This window comes from Eucyclogobius newberryi, unplaced genomic scaffold, assembly GCF_026437365.1.
Source record: "Eucyclogobius newberryi isolate DKJ021-1_F unplaced genomic scaffold, fEucNew1.0.hap1 SCAF_9, whole genome shotgun sequence".
NCBI classification, from domain to species: domain Eukaryota; kingdom Metazoa; phylum Chordata; class Actinopteri; order Gobiiformes; family Gobiidae; genus Eucyclogobius; species Eucyclogobius newberryi.
In genome coordinates, this window is record NW_027316532.1 from 29,901,708 (window position 1) to 29,919,419 (window position 17,712).

The following is a 17,712-nucleotide window of genomic DNA, read 5'->3' on the forward strand; positions in this document are numbered from 1 at the left end:
CTATTGTATGTGGGTGCTTTGGAAATGATTTGCATGAAAAATGTGTCTGCGGCGGAAATGATGATCAGGATCCCGGCGGTGATGACCGGAGAGATAGAAGCATGACCCGTGAGCGGCTAATGTATCGCAGCCCGGATAACGTGTCACAGAAATTAGCTTTCCTTTTCTTTTTTTTGCCGTTCTGGCTTGAGCTCTCCCACACCACGCCGCCTTTGGTCGGATTCGGTGCAACAATTGACTCAAAAAGACAAAGTGCTGTGGAAAGGGGCATCTCGGGGGAACCGGCAGGAGCAAGGTTTGTCTACAACATCCCTGACCCTGGGGTTTCTGCTACAAATTGGCTTTGTCCTTGTCAATGAGCGAGGCAGAGGAGAAAGGACGGAAAGCAGGAGCCGTCTGGATCACTGATTCTCAAAGTTTTCACACACGACCACCACCACCACTAGCACGTACCGCCTCGTTTGGCTCAGTGAAGTATTGTTAAGAAACTAGGAAGAGATCTTGATCGTGTATTTGAAGATGAAGCATGGAACTCTTTGCAACAAGTAAAGACGCTTTAGGTGAATTTGAAGAGTTCATTTGCAAAAACAGATATCGCCGTCTTGAAAATGTATCATGATTCAACCTTTTATACATATTATACATAACAGTATAGTTGTGGGATTTGCTCAAGAAGGGATGAAATTATATTTTTACTGCACCAAAGATTCAGTTTTGGAATCTGCATCCTGTAAGTCTGAACTAGCATTAAAACTATAACAAGACTAAGCAAAATCACTATTACTGCAGTTGAAGTCGTAAAACAGAACACATCTGCACTTCTGCTGTTTGAGAACCGCTACAAACCTTTTCTTTTCTTTTTGACCATGCACCGAAGAACATCAGGGTTCGCGATGAGCTTGTTTCCTTTGTTTTCCTGACTCGCACTTGTATTGTCTGTGTTTGTTCCCCCCTCGCCGCCGTATAAAAGTGCCCGAACAAAAGGCGAAAGGCGAAGCCGTTAGATGTGTGTTCTTGTTGCTCGTCTCAGGGCACAGAGGGCATTAGCTCCATGAAAGGGGGGGACATGGAAGTAATGAGCGGTGGGGCCAACCATTAGTATGCTTGAGCTACGTTCATACACAAGGCCTTTTGGATCATGACACGTCGCAAGCAGTTCTTCTCATCTGGACAGCTCCATCGGCACCTTTAATATTTTATCCCCGGCAGTTCACGCGGAGTTCACTGTGTACACTCAAAAAAAGAAAAAAAAAGCTTTCTGCCCGGTCCCCGTGTGGCGAGGTGCTTCTGCTTGGCTTGCAGTGATGATGCAGAGGCAGAGTGAAGGATGGAGACTGAGTTAGTGAGGAGATCCCGGGGGAAGGCCAGCTAAAGCATGTCGGTGGGGGTGGGAACATGTGCCGCGCCGCCAGCCCACTTTGAAGCACCGTGTCCTGCTCCTGTGTCTCATTGGATCCGTGTCAGCGCTCGGCGTGAAAGGCCCGCTCAGGAGTCTCCGCAAGGCTCATCCATTCTCTGTCTGATGGGGAAATCTGATCAGAGTTATGGCCTGTGTGGTGGAGGGCTGTAGTCGACTAAAGAAGTTCCAAAAAAAACATGCCATGCCGATTGATTAGTCGGCTAAAAGAGGGCGTGGCAAAAGCTTTCAAAACGAGGAAGTGTCACTGAATATTTAAACAGAAAAGTGCTAGGAAACAGTGTATTTATATATTATTTATACTATGATTAACTCACAACGCTTCAGCAGCTTAATCCCTGTAATCGAATCAGTCGACTGAATTTTGTCAACTAAAACACTACATTCTAATTCAACAACTAAAAGCAACAACTGAAAGCAACAATTAAGTCTAAACTCTTGGCTGTAGACCTTTCCATTAAAGAGACCCAAGCATATCATAGCAATTAGACATGACTGAAGCTCAATTAAAATGCTATTAATTACACAATTCTAAGACACATTATGCATTTTTCTGGTATTTAATTTTAACTATAAAATGTGTCAATAACAATTTTACATTCTGTTCATTGTAAACCACAACATTGATCTAAAACGACCTAATAATAAAAACAGGTCCATTGACTTCCTGTTCCAGACACAGTACTGATTTTCTGCTGTTGGCCACGCCTCTTCATACGTGGCACTTCAACATTTTTTATTCACATATTTTTATTGTTGTAAAATGGCTTCGTCACATTTTTGTTAAAAGTTTGTTGGAGTCAATTTTGAATAATCACAAATAAGTACAAAGTTGTGGGCGGCATTAGGAGAAAGGTAAAAACAGAACATTTCCATCATCGATATCGCAACAACCTAAATAAGTTGAAATAACCTCAAGATTCTCCACATGACAGAAATGTACAGTTTTTATAATTAACATTGGAAGAAGCAGATTTATATTTTCCTTTTCAGTCAAAAAATTAGCTTTGATTTTGTTGCTATTGTTTGTTTTTATCGAGTTTGACTACATTGTGACATTCGTGTTTTAATATACTGAAACGATCGTGTTAAAAAGTATATTTAAATATCTCTATATGCAGTATATGTCGCAGTAGCCATATTACAAATCGCAGTCATTTCCAATATGGTGCAGGCCTAATTATACCTGGTTAAAGCTCACGAAAGTCCATTTTGCCCAACACAATGTCTCCTTTAAAACCACAGGCCTATAATACACGATGGGCATTGTAGATACCACGATTGTCCAGCATCAAGGGGGCGATACAAGGAAGTGAAAGATTTAAATATAGCATAAGACAAGAGGGGGAAAAAAACTGTTAATTCGTATTTATAGAGTGGAGAGCCTTCAGATGTCTGCATGTCCACAGACTAATCCAATAAACATCTATTGCTCCACTTGGGCTCAGACAGGCTGACTGGCGCCAAATTTAGTGTCATTCTATATCAATGCGAGCATGAAAACGCATTAAAATCCATCAGGGCTAAAATAAAAAAGCGGCGGGGAAAGAAAAACAAGTCAAATTGAACAGAAATACAAAAGAAAATGCAGCCGTGCCAGTGTGGTCTACCCAAAAGGGAATTTAAAAAAAAAAAGAAGAAGTAGATATCAGAGCTCCTCTTGTTAAAAAAAACCAACAACTTCATATAATTTCGTGCGCATAGTGAAATATTGTAAGCAGGAGCTGGAGGGAGCGCGCTACAACACTGTATTCGTGTTCGCTTCTTGGACAGATGAGGAGGGATGGAGCGAGGGAACAAAGGGAAAGAGATACGCCGTCTGTTCTCTTGTGTTAATGTATTAAATCTAAAGCGCGCCCGTGGCATGGACATAGATATCTGTGTGCATCCATTCCGTACCCTTAAAAAAAATCAATAGCCTGATTTTAGAAGCACAAAAGCAGGAGCGACCAGCATGAAACCTGCTCCAAATAATTTAGTTCAAAAACATGTATTCCGGGGCCAAACTAGTCTCTCTGACACAGCAAGCGCAGGAGCTGGGAGCACTGCGTTTGTTCTGCAAGCAACGCATGTATAAATAATGTCAAGGAATTTCTAAGTAAATAAAATTGAAATATGTGCCTCCGACGTGAATTTCAAAGAGTAAAGAATGGTGTTTCGTAGCTGGAGCGAAACAAAAAAAGGACCTTGTAAACACGGCTTTTTATCATGTTATCTTAGGAATGTCAAAACAGAGTCGAAAGAAAAATGGATTGGAATAAAGGAATGACCTTTGTGAGCCCGACTGCAGACCTTAGACATTCACTCCCGGACAAGAATGGGCTGTGTTGGGCTGCATGCTGCTATCAAAAGACTGTTAGGATCAATACATCACCTCGCCACATGCAATCAGCCCATGGAGAGAGCCTCAATGAGCCCAGCGGAAAAGAGAAATAAAGCAGGCCTGAGCAATGTTGAATATTATGATGCCGATACATTTACGAATACGCTTTTGAAACTGAGACGTCAGAATAATACGGTGCAATTTTAAAGTAATACGAAGCTACCAGGGCATTATTTTAAACATCAAACACTATTGATACTTGCTCACATAAGTACAGTATACAGTTGCAATACTAGTTTTAGTACAAATACGCTTCTGGGTAACACATTTTTGTATTACCAACTTTGACAAAAAACAGGAAAACATGTCTTGAAAATATAAACTGAACCAAAACTGTGTCAAAAATTCAAAGACATTTTTAAGAGGAAGACTTTGACAATTCTGTGTTAAATTGCCATGATTCAATGTATTTTAAATAGTTTTTAGCATGACAAAATCAAATCAACAGGGAATTGAGTTCGATCAATATGAGCAAGCAAAAAAAAATGTTCCCTGCCTTAAATTAAAATTTCGTCATATTTTTTATCGTATTTTTTTAATTCCAAACATAAAAACCTTTGTTACTTAGAACATTTGATAAGCTCTTCTGATTGTATGCAAATAAACATAACACAATGATTATTACCAGTAGTATGATTTATGTTTGTATCTATGTCTGTATGTATTTATCAATATTATAAGCATTGACCATGTCCTCTCTGTGTTTCTAACAGCTCAACCTCATCTTCCTGGTCATCACAATGTACAAAATGGTGAAGCACTCCACCACCCTGAAACCAGACTCCAGTCGACTGGAGAATATAAAGTAAGTTAAAGAAGTCTCGTCTACCAAACCCACGCACGCTCAACATTTAACACTGGTGCTGTTCTGCTGCTTTTGCCCGCAGCAAAACGAGACGCTTTTATTTCAGCAATAATGATTTTATTCATAACGCACGCTCCAAAATAATCATATAGACTTTGCTTTGTCCCGATGTGTTCTGTGTTCTTGGGAATAGAGCTCAAATGCTGACTGCATATGACTTTGTGAATTGTTCGTCCTCTGTTGTGTGGATCCAAACCACAGAGTCGAGCCAGGCCTGACTCACATCATAAAGCGGCCGGAGTGAAACTGTGTGTGCTGAGGCGCTGAGTGCGGTGTGTGCGGTGTGTGCGGTGTGTGCGGTGTGTGCGGTGTGTGCGGTGTGTGCGGTGTGTGCGGTGTGTGCGGTGTGTGCGGTGTGTGCGGTGTGTGCGTTTGCATCGTACACAGTGAGGACATGGCAGGCAATAGTGGCGTTTTTACAAAGAGGGAAAACTATTCAAATACTTTCTGTCTTTTAGATGTCAATTCGTAAACGTGTCATGATTGTAATTGGTTGTAAAATATTAGATGAGAGGAAGATGTTTGGGTAAATGTCTTGGTGTAGCTTCAACACTAAACGGGAATTCAAAAAAAGTGGCTTGTTAAAACGCATTTTTTTATACATATTATATTTATTTATTTATATATAATTGCATTTGTCCATTTTAGTTGTGTGATTTTAATGTGTATACACGTTTAGGATGTGTTTTTTTAAATCTGACAAAGGGACTACTGATGCAAATGAGCTCATATCAGCAAATCTACAGCACGTTTACATAGTTTGATGTATGTGCTGTGTATCTTTTCAAATAGATAAATCAAATAAAACAAATGAAATAAAATTCATCAAAAAAAAGACAGACATTTAATTTTATATTCTTGTTTGTAAAATTACACTAGAAGTTTTTTAGGTCATTATAGTTGCATGAATGGACTATCTACTCATATTCAAATGTAGTTTTTCTCTAAAGCAACAAATGCAATATAATAAATGTTTCGATACATCTCCAACCTCTATTAGCACGATGCAAAAACCAAGCGCAATTTTATCAACCAAAATAGTTCATATTGTCCATTTTCCCCACATTGATGCCAATACATCCGTGAATGTCCCCACACAGCTACAATAACAGGTTAGTTGGAGGAGAATTTGCTCCTGCTGGAACATGTCAAACGCCGCTTTTCCTAAATAGATCTCAGAGGAGAATTTCAAACCACAGCCACCATCGCCGGACCACCTCCCGGTCCCCGCCACATTTACGACTTGTTCTGCTTTGAAATGTAAACCAATGTCTTTTTAATTGTTCTGTTTTGTGGCTGGCGCTTCCCATGAATGATGTGTTTGATGTGTTTGTTGTACGTTAGAACACCAGAGTTTTCCAATTTGCTACTGTGCGTCTGTTTGTACTCATTACTTTTTCCTTTACAAACAGGCATTTCAGCAGCAGCAGCAGCTCTTCTATTTTTACCCACAGTTTGTTTATATTTTTTTGTTCTCTTAATGAAAGCGTGCAACACTACAGCTCTGTGGTAAAACTGCAATCAGGGCTCGCATTCAGAAAAAAAATAAGGGTTCATTTTTTGACTTGTTGGTTTATTTGTGCTCATCAGAGAAACCGCAGTCACTGAACACAGCAACACGTGGATTTGTGATCTGTGTGCATAAATGTATTCTTTTGTTTGTGTCACTGCACGCTGCATGTCAAGCCCAAGTTAACGCATTCCCTTTTCTCCTCTCGCTCGATCTCATTCTTCCTGTCTCTGTCCTGCGCTTCACAGCACTTATCGCGTATGTGATGGCTACTATAATACAGATTTGCCTGGGTAAGCTTGTACTATACATTACTAATACACTACAACAAACATGTTAATTAAAATAGTATTGTTTTTTATGCTTTTGAGGGTTTCCCCTGAGTTTATGTAAGGATACAAACATAGGATAGTATACATGATACTAAAATATTTAAACATATAGCCAATATTCTCTTGTTTACTGGTTTAGTCCTGGTTTAGTCATTTTTAAATTCAGTTTTAGACCTGGTTTGGTCTCGGTTTAGTCCTGGTTGTTTCTAGTGCTAGTCTAGACTGAGTTTAATTCTGCTTCAGTTCTGGATTGGCAATTTTGTAAATGTTGTTTCTTTTGTTGGATATTTATGCCCCAAATTGTCCCCCAAAAATCTGGCCCTCAAGAAAATGTTGTTAAATAGCCCTGATTTAGGTATTTTAATTTCTGTATATTTGGGGAATTTGGTTCATTTTTCAACCGTTTGCAGCCAGACACATACCAGTCGTAATGTTTCAATCGTTCAAACGCCATGCTAACATACAGTACATGCCGACTAACCCACGCTTACTCTAACTGTGTCTTTCTCTCCCTGCTCATCATGCTCTCTGTAGCTATGAAGATAATAAACGCTTTATCAAGTAAGGACACGCTGACCGGAAACCTCTAGACTGTAGATCTTACTCTGACTTTTCCTGCTTCCTCTTGTCTGTCTGATGCTCCTCTCGCCGGTCCATCCTCCTCTCTGAAACTGTCCTTGTGTCCTTCATGTTCATCATCATCAGCGTGTGGAGATATTTCGTTTGAATACTGATCTGAGCTGGTGTCTGAAGGCCCCCGATAGACCTTCACACACAAGCCGGGAACTATTGTCAATTTAAACCTACTTAACGCACTCTCCAGATAACAAACAAGGCTGATTGCACCTCTATGCCAGGCTAAATTGCATCAAATAAGATCAAGATTCAAGGCAGGATTTTGGGAAAGTTCAAGTAAGGGTATTAAATTACAGGCACTTCTGAAGAAATCTGAATATTGTGTGAACGTGTAGTTGTGAAACACACATGGATTCTTTCACAAGACATCTGTGCATTATTTTTTTAAAAAGATAAGGTAATAAAATATAAACTTTCTACAATATTTGTTATTTCAGATGTGCCTGTATATTGTGTACATGTTCATAACCTTTTCCCTGCTTTCTCATACACAACTGAACGCATTGGGCACGTCTCTGGTCCTTTAAGTAACGGCTGTATTTGTTTTGTCTTGTGTCGCAGGTCTTGGGTGATGGGTGCGTTCGCTCTGCTGTGTCTGCTGGGCCTGACGTGGTCCTTTGGCCTCTTCTTCATCAACGAGGCCTCCATCGTCATGGCTTACCTCTTCACCATCTTCAACACTTTCCAAGGAATGTTCATCTTCATCTTCCACTGTCTTCTGCAGAAAAAGGTAGGCACCGCGCACACTGTTCTGTGAATGTTAAACAGACGGTGCGTGGGGAATCCGCAGAGCTTTGTGTGCTGATATGAAGAATCAATAGAGCTGGCGTGTAGATTCCAGGCTCAGTCATATGTAAAGTCAACATGTAGTGTAAACCCGCGGCTGTTTGCTTATGCAGGTCCGCAAAGAGTACAGCAAGTGCTTCCGCCACACGTACTGCTGCGGAGGGCTGCCCACGGAGAACTCCCACAGCTCAGCCAAAACGTCCACCACCAGGACCAGTGCCAGATACTCCTCTGGGACACAGGTAGGACCAACATGACGATGTGCCCTCATTACCAGAGAAAGCAATGTGTGTTAGGTCTGCAGTCAGATCAAGACTTAAACATGCCATGTACTGCATGAGCACATTTACCCTGCTCTGCACCCTTCAGCACTTGCTTTTATCTATTCGCACTAACGTTGCATGCATGGAAATATTTAAGCAGCACTGCCAGCACTTATGCATATGAGAAAAGTATAGACATTGTGCATCTACAGACGTAGCGGTATGCACATTGCACAAGCAGGCTTTGTGGATAGAGGTTACTAATGGATATGACGGACGACAAACTTCAAATATGGTGGTCAGCAGGTCTTTTGGTTTGACAAAGCTGACACAAGCAGAGATATTAAGGATGTATCAGCCAAATATAACTTCAGACTTGCATAAAAATGAGAAAACATTTCAGAAAATATAACATTTTAAGGTTCATGTTTTGTTGGTGTGTTTGCGCTGCATCTATGTTTGGCTAAACATACTGTATGATACAAACCCCCCAGTTTATCCAAGGGCAAATTGATATACTATATATACTTTTAGAAAAGCGCATGTAGGTCACCTGAAAATCAGCAAATATGTGTCTTCAGTGCCCTTGATCCCGAGTGTATTTAGTGTCCCACCACTTTTCCTTTTGCCTTAAATAAATAAAACAAAGACCTAATGGCCCTTGTCCCTTGTTGACCTGGCAGAGTCGAATCAGGAGAATGTGGAATGACACCGTAAGAAAGCAATCGGAGTCCTCCTTTATCTCAGGTGACATCAACAGCACCTCCACCCTCAACCAAGGTCAGTGCACACCACCTCTCTCCGCTCACACTTATGCACACATTTCATCATCGGGCTCAAAATACCAGCTACACCGATCTAACCCTGGTATTCACCATAAAAGTCTATAGCTTAAGAGAGGAAAGTCTGCTGTAAAATGTCTCAGTGAAGTGTAAAAAATACTGGGGGTTGTTTTATGTTTTTGTGAGAACGTGGCATGAAATGTTAGTATTTCTCCTGTACAAAAGTATTTCTACTGTTTCTGTGGATCAAACATACATTGATAAACCTGCTTATGGCCTTTGCACAGTACTGCACAGTCCTGCCAAAAAGAGGATTAAGTAAATCTGTTTGCAAATACCCTGTGCCATCTAACATCTGACTTAAGTTCAAAGTTCGCGTACAAAAAAATCCCAGCTAAAACGGCCGAAGATAATACCAGCAAAAATGCATTTGTGAAAGCGCACTATTCGTCATCGGGCATCTGAGGTGACCTGTGTTACTTTATCGAGGGCTTTGTAAGAGAAGGAAGAGGGGAAAAGCTCAGTCATTTATTATTTAGCTGTAGCACAAATATGATGATGAGAAGATGATGTTCAACTCTGGCTGACCTGGAATGCTTAGCGTGTTCCCTGCCTCTAAAATGGCTTTCCGAGCTCTCCTCTCGTCTTCCCTCTTGTGACTTCTGACGCTGCAGCTATACATGTCCATTTTCTCCCTCTTCTGTGGCTGTCGCGTGCCAAAAAAGTAAAACACATTGAATCATATGCTCTGGCCCCATAATTCTTATAGACGTTTTGTTAATGTAGAGGTTTTGTATTGATTACTCAGGGGGGTAATGGTAGTGGGTCAAAGCACTAAAGGCTCTTCCTTGTCATTAAAAAGATCCCCGGAGACTTAGCAACATGACAGGTGGCATTTAGCAGCAGTGATGGATGGCAGGGGAATACTTCTGTACCTCAGGTGGGAAAGGTTGAGTAGCTTTTGAAGGAAATGTATTTTGGTCACAATAAAGATGATGTTGGTGACACTATTTTACACCACTGCAGTTTTACACTGTATCACTGCACTATTTATTGCAGTGTTCCTTTAATATGAACAAATACTTAACAATAACCACAATATCCTGATGGCGCATTGTCACAAGCCTCACAATAATATCAAATTACCAGCTCATTTGCTTGCATGGGCATGATCCTTTGCTCAATTTCAGTGCAGACATCATGATGAAATCACTGTAAGCACTTTTAAATATTAATTATTTGGAATATGACGGTAATAATTTGCATCAAACGTCTTTCAAAAAGAAAAATCACCATTTCTAGAGCTTTATTAGCTTCTCCACAATATTGCAATACATAAAACATCCCAGCTTAAACATGGATGACAAAATGATTACGTCTTCTAAATTTAAGTTAATGATGTAATGATATGAGCTTTGTATTGAAAACGTATGTAGTTAGACAGTGGTGTAAAATAAAGTGTCACCCATCTTTATTTGGCTTCCTCACCCCCCAAAACAAATGATCCAATTCAGACTTGGCCCCAATGACATTCACTGCAGGCTGACCGCATCATCCCTCATCTCTCTTCACTCTATTAAAGTTGTTTGTCTGCTTTGTGTTTGCTATAATTCTCTGAAATGTATGCACTTGTCTCTACACTTTATAGGAATGACCGGAAATTATCTACTAACAAACCCTCTTCTGCGACCTCAAGGCACTAACAACCCTTATAACACCTTACTGGCCGAGACAGTCGTATGTAACACCCCCACGGCTCCAGTCTTTAACTCGCCAGGTGTGCTTCTTAAATACTTCACTGCTTTCACTCTGCTCTGTTGTATCGTGTGTGTGTCTTTTAGAAGGTTTCTGCCATCCAAGAGCTTCAAATAGTCTAGCTTTACCGTTCCCTCTTAATCATTTCCCCCCCCAAATCCTCACAGAATTATCTAATGTTGTCAAAAGCTGAATGAGATGGGGCACTGTATAAACACATAACGTTTCAACCTGCAGGACACGCTTTTTTTTCTCATTCTCAGCTTCAAAACTATGTTCATAAATTAATTCGAAATTCCGGAATTGAGGCTAAAGAGAAATGGAACATAATGTGATTTAAATAAAGAAACCGGTCTAGTCCAATGAAAAAATGTTGTAAGGTTGTAGCAAATTAAAGATATTATCTGTTTAATTAATAGGAGATTATGACACTGAGCATTTAAATGTTAACGTAAACATTATTTACATAGACTTTACCAAAACTTATACTTTTTGTGAAGCAAAACTTTTTGGTTATAGAAAAACAAATTAACTGACATTCCTACCTTGGAAATTCAAATGTGTTGCTCATTTATTGTTATTAAGTCATAAAACCATTAGCATTTAGATTTAATGTCAATTATTAATTGAAAATGTATTACGGTCTACTTGATTTTGCCTCCAGTCACCTCCATTCTGGAATTAAAAACATTCTGAGGACATTGCATTTGAAAGGGTTTTACACTTATGAGAGATGGACAAACTCTGATAAACCTTTCAACCCGGCATATGTCAAAGCTCAGAACCTGTAAGATATTCCTTCATTGTCCCACATGGGGAAATTTCATAATATTAATTAAAACGATTCCAGCGCGTGTCCCTATCGTACAGTAAAATAGAAAAAAATATTTACAAAATACAGAAGATAAAGCACAATAAGTGTGAAAAAAGTGTGAGAAAAGAGCGGAGCGTTTACACCGGGCTGCCAGCTGTACCGGCGCCTTTGTGACGATATTTATAATTCCCTTACAAAGCTGCAGAGGCTGCACTAGCACTGAACCAAAACACCACACGAAAATATCAACTACTTGAACATCAGGCACAATGTTTTTACAATCCAGACAAAAAATCTACTGGTTTTGATGACGGACTGGGTCAAATGCAGCATTGTCCCAATATTTCTTTTTAGATTTAGACTTATTTCAAAAGATTCAAATTGGATTATAGTTATTTTTCGATTGAACTCAAATCATTGCGTTGCCATTTTACAGTGTCCCATCGCATTCAGACTGTGGTTACAACATTAGAGTCTAAATATTACATGTGTGGCGGCGCACATATCCACTGAGTATGTGTAAAGCCCAGCACATGCTCTCATGGTGGGTGGAGATTCCTGTGGTTGGTCCTGGTCCACCCAGGACACTCTCGGATTTCCCTTATCCAAACCCGGAATGAGACATAATGATTAAGAGTGGAATAGGATACTGTGTTCAGGCAGGAGATAATGTAAACAGTGGTAAAGACGTGAGGCTCTAGTATAAACTGCATGCTTATTAAGATTTATGCTGCACAGTTTATCAGTTGATTCATTATTTGTTCCTAATGCTTTTTGCACAAAGCCTCGAGTACATATGGAGATGTACTGTAAAGCTAACACTGACGAATGCCCTACTGTTACTTTGACGCTGAAACAACATCTTCCATTGTCTGTGCTCTTCCCTTGTGCTTCCCTCTATAGTGACCTACAGAGAGACAAGTATGGGAGTAAAACTTAACTTTGCCTATCAAATGTAAATTTTTTTCAGCATGCTTATTTAAAAACAACCGAACCAACCCCGGCACAATCACTGGTTTTACTTTGATTTTAGACCATTAACACACTCAATGAGCAAGTGGTTCATTAAATTATTCAAACATCGACTCTGGCAAAAAATAAATACGACAAAGTCAAGAAATAGCCTGATTTGCCCTTTGTCAGTTTCCCCAAATGCAAGAATGCTCCATGAATATTAAAACAACAGTACAATGTAATCAAAACTAAGCCTAGCACACTTTAGCTCACAAAAATGTTCCCATAGCAGCTTAAATATATCACTGATAAATGGTACTTTATGGCTAGCTGTGAAATTTCTACATGAATCTGTTGTTTTACAAGCGCTCACTGATCTATGGCCCCACATTCTTCCTTTATCTGCTCACTTAATCATGGAGAAGCTAATATTTATGTTTTTGGCCAGTGTTTTGCATGACCCTCATGCCCAAAGACATTCCTGACATGACCGGCAGTGACCCCAGCCGCTCCTCTGTTATTCTGCACTGGTTCTGTTAGGGACTCGGGGAGCTGTCAGCGTGACAGATGCCAAGTGCTGGGCTGCGGGCGAGATCTGACCTTTACCAGTTTTGGAGACACAAACCACCACGTAACGCCAGCAACCCCCCAGAACAAAGACCGAACTACAAACGTAGCATTAAATTTGTCAGACAAAAAGCCCTTTAATGCTTGTTTCCCTAATTTGCTGAACCCTTGCTCCCGCTAAGCTGCAGTTATGACTTTGTTTTGTTGTTTCTTTTGGACTGATTATTTTTCATGTTCCAATAAATCATTTTACTTTCTTTTGTACATCAGCTGCTCTTAGACCAGATAGGCTGAGCAGACAGACATGATGTGAGTGTCTTCAGTGAGTCTCTTCACCTGCTGTGTGTGGTGATGGTGGAGTGCTGCTTGTTGGCTCCCCTTGTAGTGAGAACAAAGATGGCTGTCCCATGTTTATACACAAATATTTTCCCTTTCTTGTCCATGTCATCTTTTTCATCTTTGTCTCTTTCTTTCCCTCGGCACAACCAAATCCATTAGCTGCTAAAACCTCTTGAGTATTGTAGCTCGTCCGCTTGCGGCTTCATTCCTGTGGACATCTCCTTTGCCCCATGTGTCTGTGATAGTGATTAATGTCCCAGTATGTCACTTAATGTTGTTTGGGATCTCTTTCATCGCTGTGTCACTTCTGTGGCAAACTAAAACGCATAGTGCTCTGCTTTTAAAAAGCAATTTTTCAAAGGGAAAATAAACTCTTTAAATGCCAGAAAGTAAAATGATTTCTCACTACAAACGATGCATGAGAGTTTATTGTTTGTGAAGGATTGTGCCTAACTAACCAGTTTATGGCATGGCTTAATCTGACTTGTTTCACTGCATCCTAAACAGCATTAAACTTGCTTGACATTTGCTGCTCTCTGCGACTGACTAATGTGAAATCCCCTCACGTCTTCCTCTCTTTGCAGGGCACTCACTGAACAACGTGGTGAGGGATACAAGTGCAATGGATACACTACCGCTAAATGGTAACTTTAACAATAGCTACTCGCTACGCAACGGCGACTTTGGCAACAGTGTGCAGGTAGTAGACTGCGGCCTGAGTCTGGACGACGCTGCCTTTGAAAAAATGATCATCTCTGAATTAGTACACAACAACCTGCGTGCCTGTAACAAGAGCCACCCACCACCGCAGCAGCAGCAGCAGCAGCAGCAGCAGCAGCAGCAGCAACAGCACCTGAGTTTACACCACCCACCGCGCCCCCGCGTGCCCCCGCAGTACCACCACCGGCACCACACGGAGCGGGCTCCGCCGAGGGTGACGGTGGTGGGCGGCAGCAGCAGCGAGGACGACGCCATTGTGGCAGATGCTACTTCCTTGGTGCACGACCCTGTGGGCCTGGAGCTGGAGGCGCCGCTCATCCCCCAGAGAACTCACTCTCTCCTGTACGCCCCCCAGAGGAAGGGCAGGCCTGACGGAGACGAGGACACCTACACCACCCAGCTCACCACCACCACTAACACTGAGGAAAGCCCTCAGTCCCCCAACAGAGACTCACTGTACACGAGCATGCCAAATCTGAGGGACTCTCCTTTCCCCGAGAGCAGCCCTGACGTGGTGGACGACCTGTCCCCGTCCAAAAAGAGTGAGGCTGAGGACACTTTCTACAAGAGCATGCCCAACCTGGGCTCCAGCAACCAGCTCCAGGCCTATTACCAGATAGGCCGGGGGAGCAGTGATGGCTATATTATCCCCATCAATAAAGAGGAGTGCATCCCTGAAGGCGACGTACGGGAAGGACAGATGCAGTTAGTGACAAGCCTTTAAATGTATTTAAATCCCCCCAACCCCCTCGTTCTTTTGCAGCCCCTGCCTCTGAGAGGACACTCCAGTCAAGCTACCCGGGCATTGGTTTTATTTTTAACAGAGCTTAGCAGTTCCTGGGCATAGCCACCTTTTAGCGCCTCACCTCCCCCATCTGCGTTGCCATCTCGATTTAAACATACCACTCGACCCACTTTGTCCTCAGACCAACAGACTCTGATGGCATCGCAAAGTTCTAGACTGTACATACAATGCAGAGTGGAATTTAAATTTAAAGAGACAAACCAACTATGTATTTAAATGTGCTGCTGCTGTTGAATAAATGATTTTTAAAGTACAGCAGTAATAAACACTAAAAAGGCCAAAAACATGAAATGGTACACTGAATCAAAACTCTCCCAATCTAAAGGCTGTACATACATTCACCTTCATCTTTATAAAATCATGGTTTTATTGTAGACAAACAGCACACATGGATCAGCACACGGACTCACATATTCCCTCAGACTGTTAAAGGTGCGGGAATATGCAGGCCCAGTCACTCCCCATCACATGAAGTTTGGATTGTATAACCACTAGCAATCAAGCCCCTGGCCTTATATTTTCTCAACTGTACATTTGAACTGTTGTCGAGGAAATTGCTAAAATATATATTTTGTTGTATTGCTAGTGTAAAAATCCTGGGAGACAGTAAATACGAAGAAACCTTTTACTTTCAAAATGTTAACATTTGAGAGACTATTGTAGAAGGTGCACATATGTTGAACAGCGTGTTTATGGTTTTAACACTTCATTCATGGTAGTAGATTTGAGAGTTTAGGAAAATATGGAAGGTCCGACAAATGCCATACTCACCTTATCCACTTGTGAACAGTGTTTTGCTTACGCCCATTTAAGACTATTGCTTTGATTTCTAGTGGCATTAGTAGAATGGGACAAACAGGTTATAGGGTGAATTGTACGCATTGCACAGTTTTTTTGTGTAACTTAACTTTATACCGGAGCGACGGGAAGAGAGACTGAAACTGACTTGACAATAAATACGTTGCTTTGATAAATGTAGTTCTTCCACCCAGGTTTGAACATTATTAATTTATTGAAAAACTTTCCAAATGGACGGAAAATGTGTGAATATTTTCCAGCACTGGTATATTTGCTGTACTGTAGCTCATTTTTTTATGTAAACATATTACCAAGGGGCTCATCACTTAAGACTGATGTAAATTTCAACACTTGTTTAACAAATAAAATAAATGTGAGATTTTTTGTCAACTGACAGTTTCTTTTTTAACAGTTGAAAAAAGTCATTATTTTGTTATGAATGAAGTATACTTTTTACTCAGGTTGTAAGTATGTCCCAAGCACCTTGAAGCAAAATTTGGTTTTCTAGCAATTTTATTTCATTTTTCTTTTTAAATTGCTGCATAGTAGATAAAGCTAATTTCTCCATCTGTGTTAGAGAAGCCAAATTCCCATGTGATTCAAGTTTAAGAATCTCAGGTAGGAAAATTGCATTGTAAAATTATGTTCCCTATGTGTGGTTGTAACACTAATAAAGGTTCGAAAAAATGACACCGGTTCCCCGCATTGTCCAGCTTATCTTGTCCTGTATAAGACCATTAGTCGAGCAGAGACCCATAGAGCTGTAACAAGGGTCACAATGTTCCACTCGGCTGGCGTCGTGGAAATACATTACCCATAATACATCTGCATATGACATATATTGGCTTTAATTAATGTCTAGCGCAGATGCCGGGGCTCGTCGTCACGTCTGCTTCACTTTATGCCTCAGGTAATGCTAAATTATGGAGCATTTTAATACAGCACCAGTCGAGGCAAAGTGACAGCGCTCAGTGGGGAAGCGGCAAATTGCACTGTTTACCGTTTAGCTTTGAAGGAAGTGACTCAGAAGTTGGCAAAAAATTGAAAAAAAAAATAAAGTCAAGCACTTTACATCTGAGTGGCTGCACATAATGCCGTGTGGGATGTGTGTTGTTTTGACTTTTTTTTCTTTCCACAATTAGGTGACATTTGGAGCAATTATCTGAGGCTACAAAATTGTGGCAGAAAAAGTAATGACGGTGGTTTAGGTGATCCCGTGCACAAAGCGCTTGTATGTCAGTCTACGTTGAGGTGAAACACTGTTGAAATGGCAAACATAATCACACAAGGCGTAATAATGACGGAAAATCATAGTCATTTTTCGAAGCTGTTAAATAAGATTCATATACGTTTCATATATGGTTTCAGCTGTGGTGAAATAAAATGACGAGGGCTTCTGGGTACATTTGTAAAGTTTGTTTTTCTGTGCGGTCTCAGACACAGTAAATCAGGGAGTGAAACGGGAATAGAACATTTTCCCAATTGGGAATTAGAAGTGTGCTGTTCACAAGATACCTGCAGCCAGGTGGCATCCTCTTTACTTTACATCATCAACATCTAAGCTTTATTACTGACTCGTAAGTCCAGAGTTTAAAATGACACGCCGCAATTAAGTCTTTGTGATGTCTTATTTGTCCAGGAGCGAGCTATTGTAGAAGAAGTTTCAAAGGAAGAATATCATTTTGAAACGTTTACTGCACACTGCAAAAAAGGAATACCTAGCCTTGTTAAAATGCCTGATATTCAGACTATTGACCAGTGAATAGCATATTTCACTGGTTTCAATGAAAAGAAAATTTTGTTAGTATTAAGAAAACACATTTTCAATTAGGTAAATACAAATATCTGGTAAATAGCTTGAAATGAGATTTTTAAACAAGGCAGACAAATTTGTGAAATAGCTCCATGAAGTTTTGCTGTGCACTACACCACAATTAAAAACCACAAACAAACAGAAATTCTTCATTCAGCCAAATATTTATTATT

The 17,712-nt window shown here is 40.6% G+C and overlaps 1 protein-coding gene across 43 annotated transcripts in view; it reads left to right on the forward strand.

Moving 5' to 3' along the window:
• Positions 1 to 16,418, forward strand: part of adgrl2a (adhesion G protein-coupled receptor L2a) — a 118,094-nt gene extending 101,676 nt beyond the window's left edge. For 8 of the 43 annotated variants that reach the window (XM_072438958.1, XM_072438965.1, XM_072438959.1 and 5 more), the window contains 9 exons: positions 4,514 to 4,605; positions 6,424 to 6,468; positions 7,042 to 7,068; positions 7,705 to 7,873; positions 8,043 to 8,171; positions 8,876 to 8,972; positions 10,623 to 10,751; positions 12,447 to 12,464; positions 13,988 to 16,418. In XM_072438958.1, the coding sequence (XP_072295059.1) occupies positions 4,514 to 4,605; positions 6,424 to 6,468; positions 7,042 to 7,068; positions 7,705 to 7,873; positions 8,043 to 8,171; positions 8,876 to 8,972; positions 10,623 to 10,751; positions 12,447 to 12,464; positions 13,988 to 14,847 (1,566 nt within the window). In that variant the 3' untranslated portion in view covers positions 14,848 to 16,418. Of the gene's footprint in view, positions 1 to 4,513; positions 4,606 to 6,423; positions 6,469 to 7,041; positions 7,069 to 7,704; positions 7,874 to 8,042; positions 8,172 to 8,875; positions 8,973 to 10,622; positions 10,752 to 12,446; positions 12,499 to 13,334; positions 13,387 to 13,987 lie in introns of those variants that run through there. The other 35 variants (XM_072438969.1, XM_072438977.1, XM_072438970.1 and 32 more) reach the window with 21 other exon arrangements.
• The last annotated feature ends 1,294 nt before the right edge of the window (positions 16,419 to 17,712 follow it).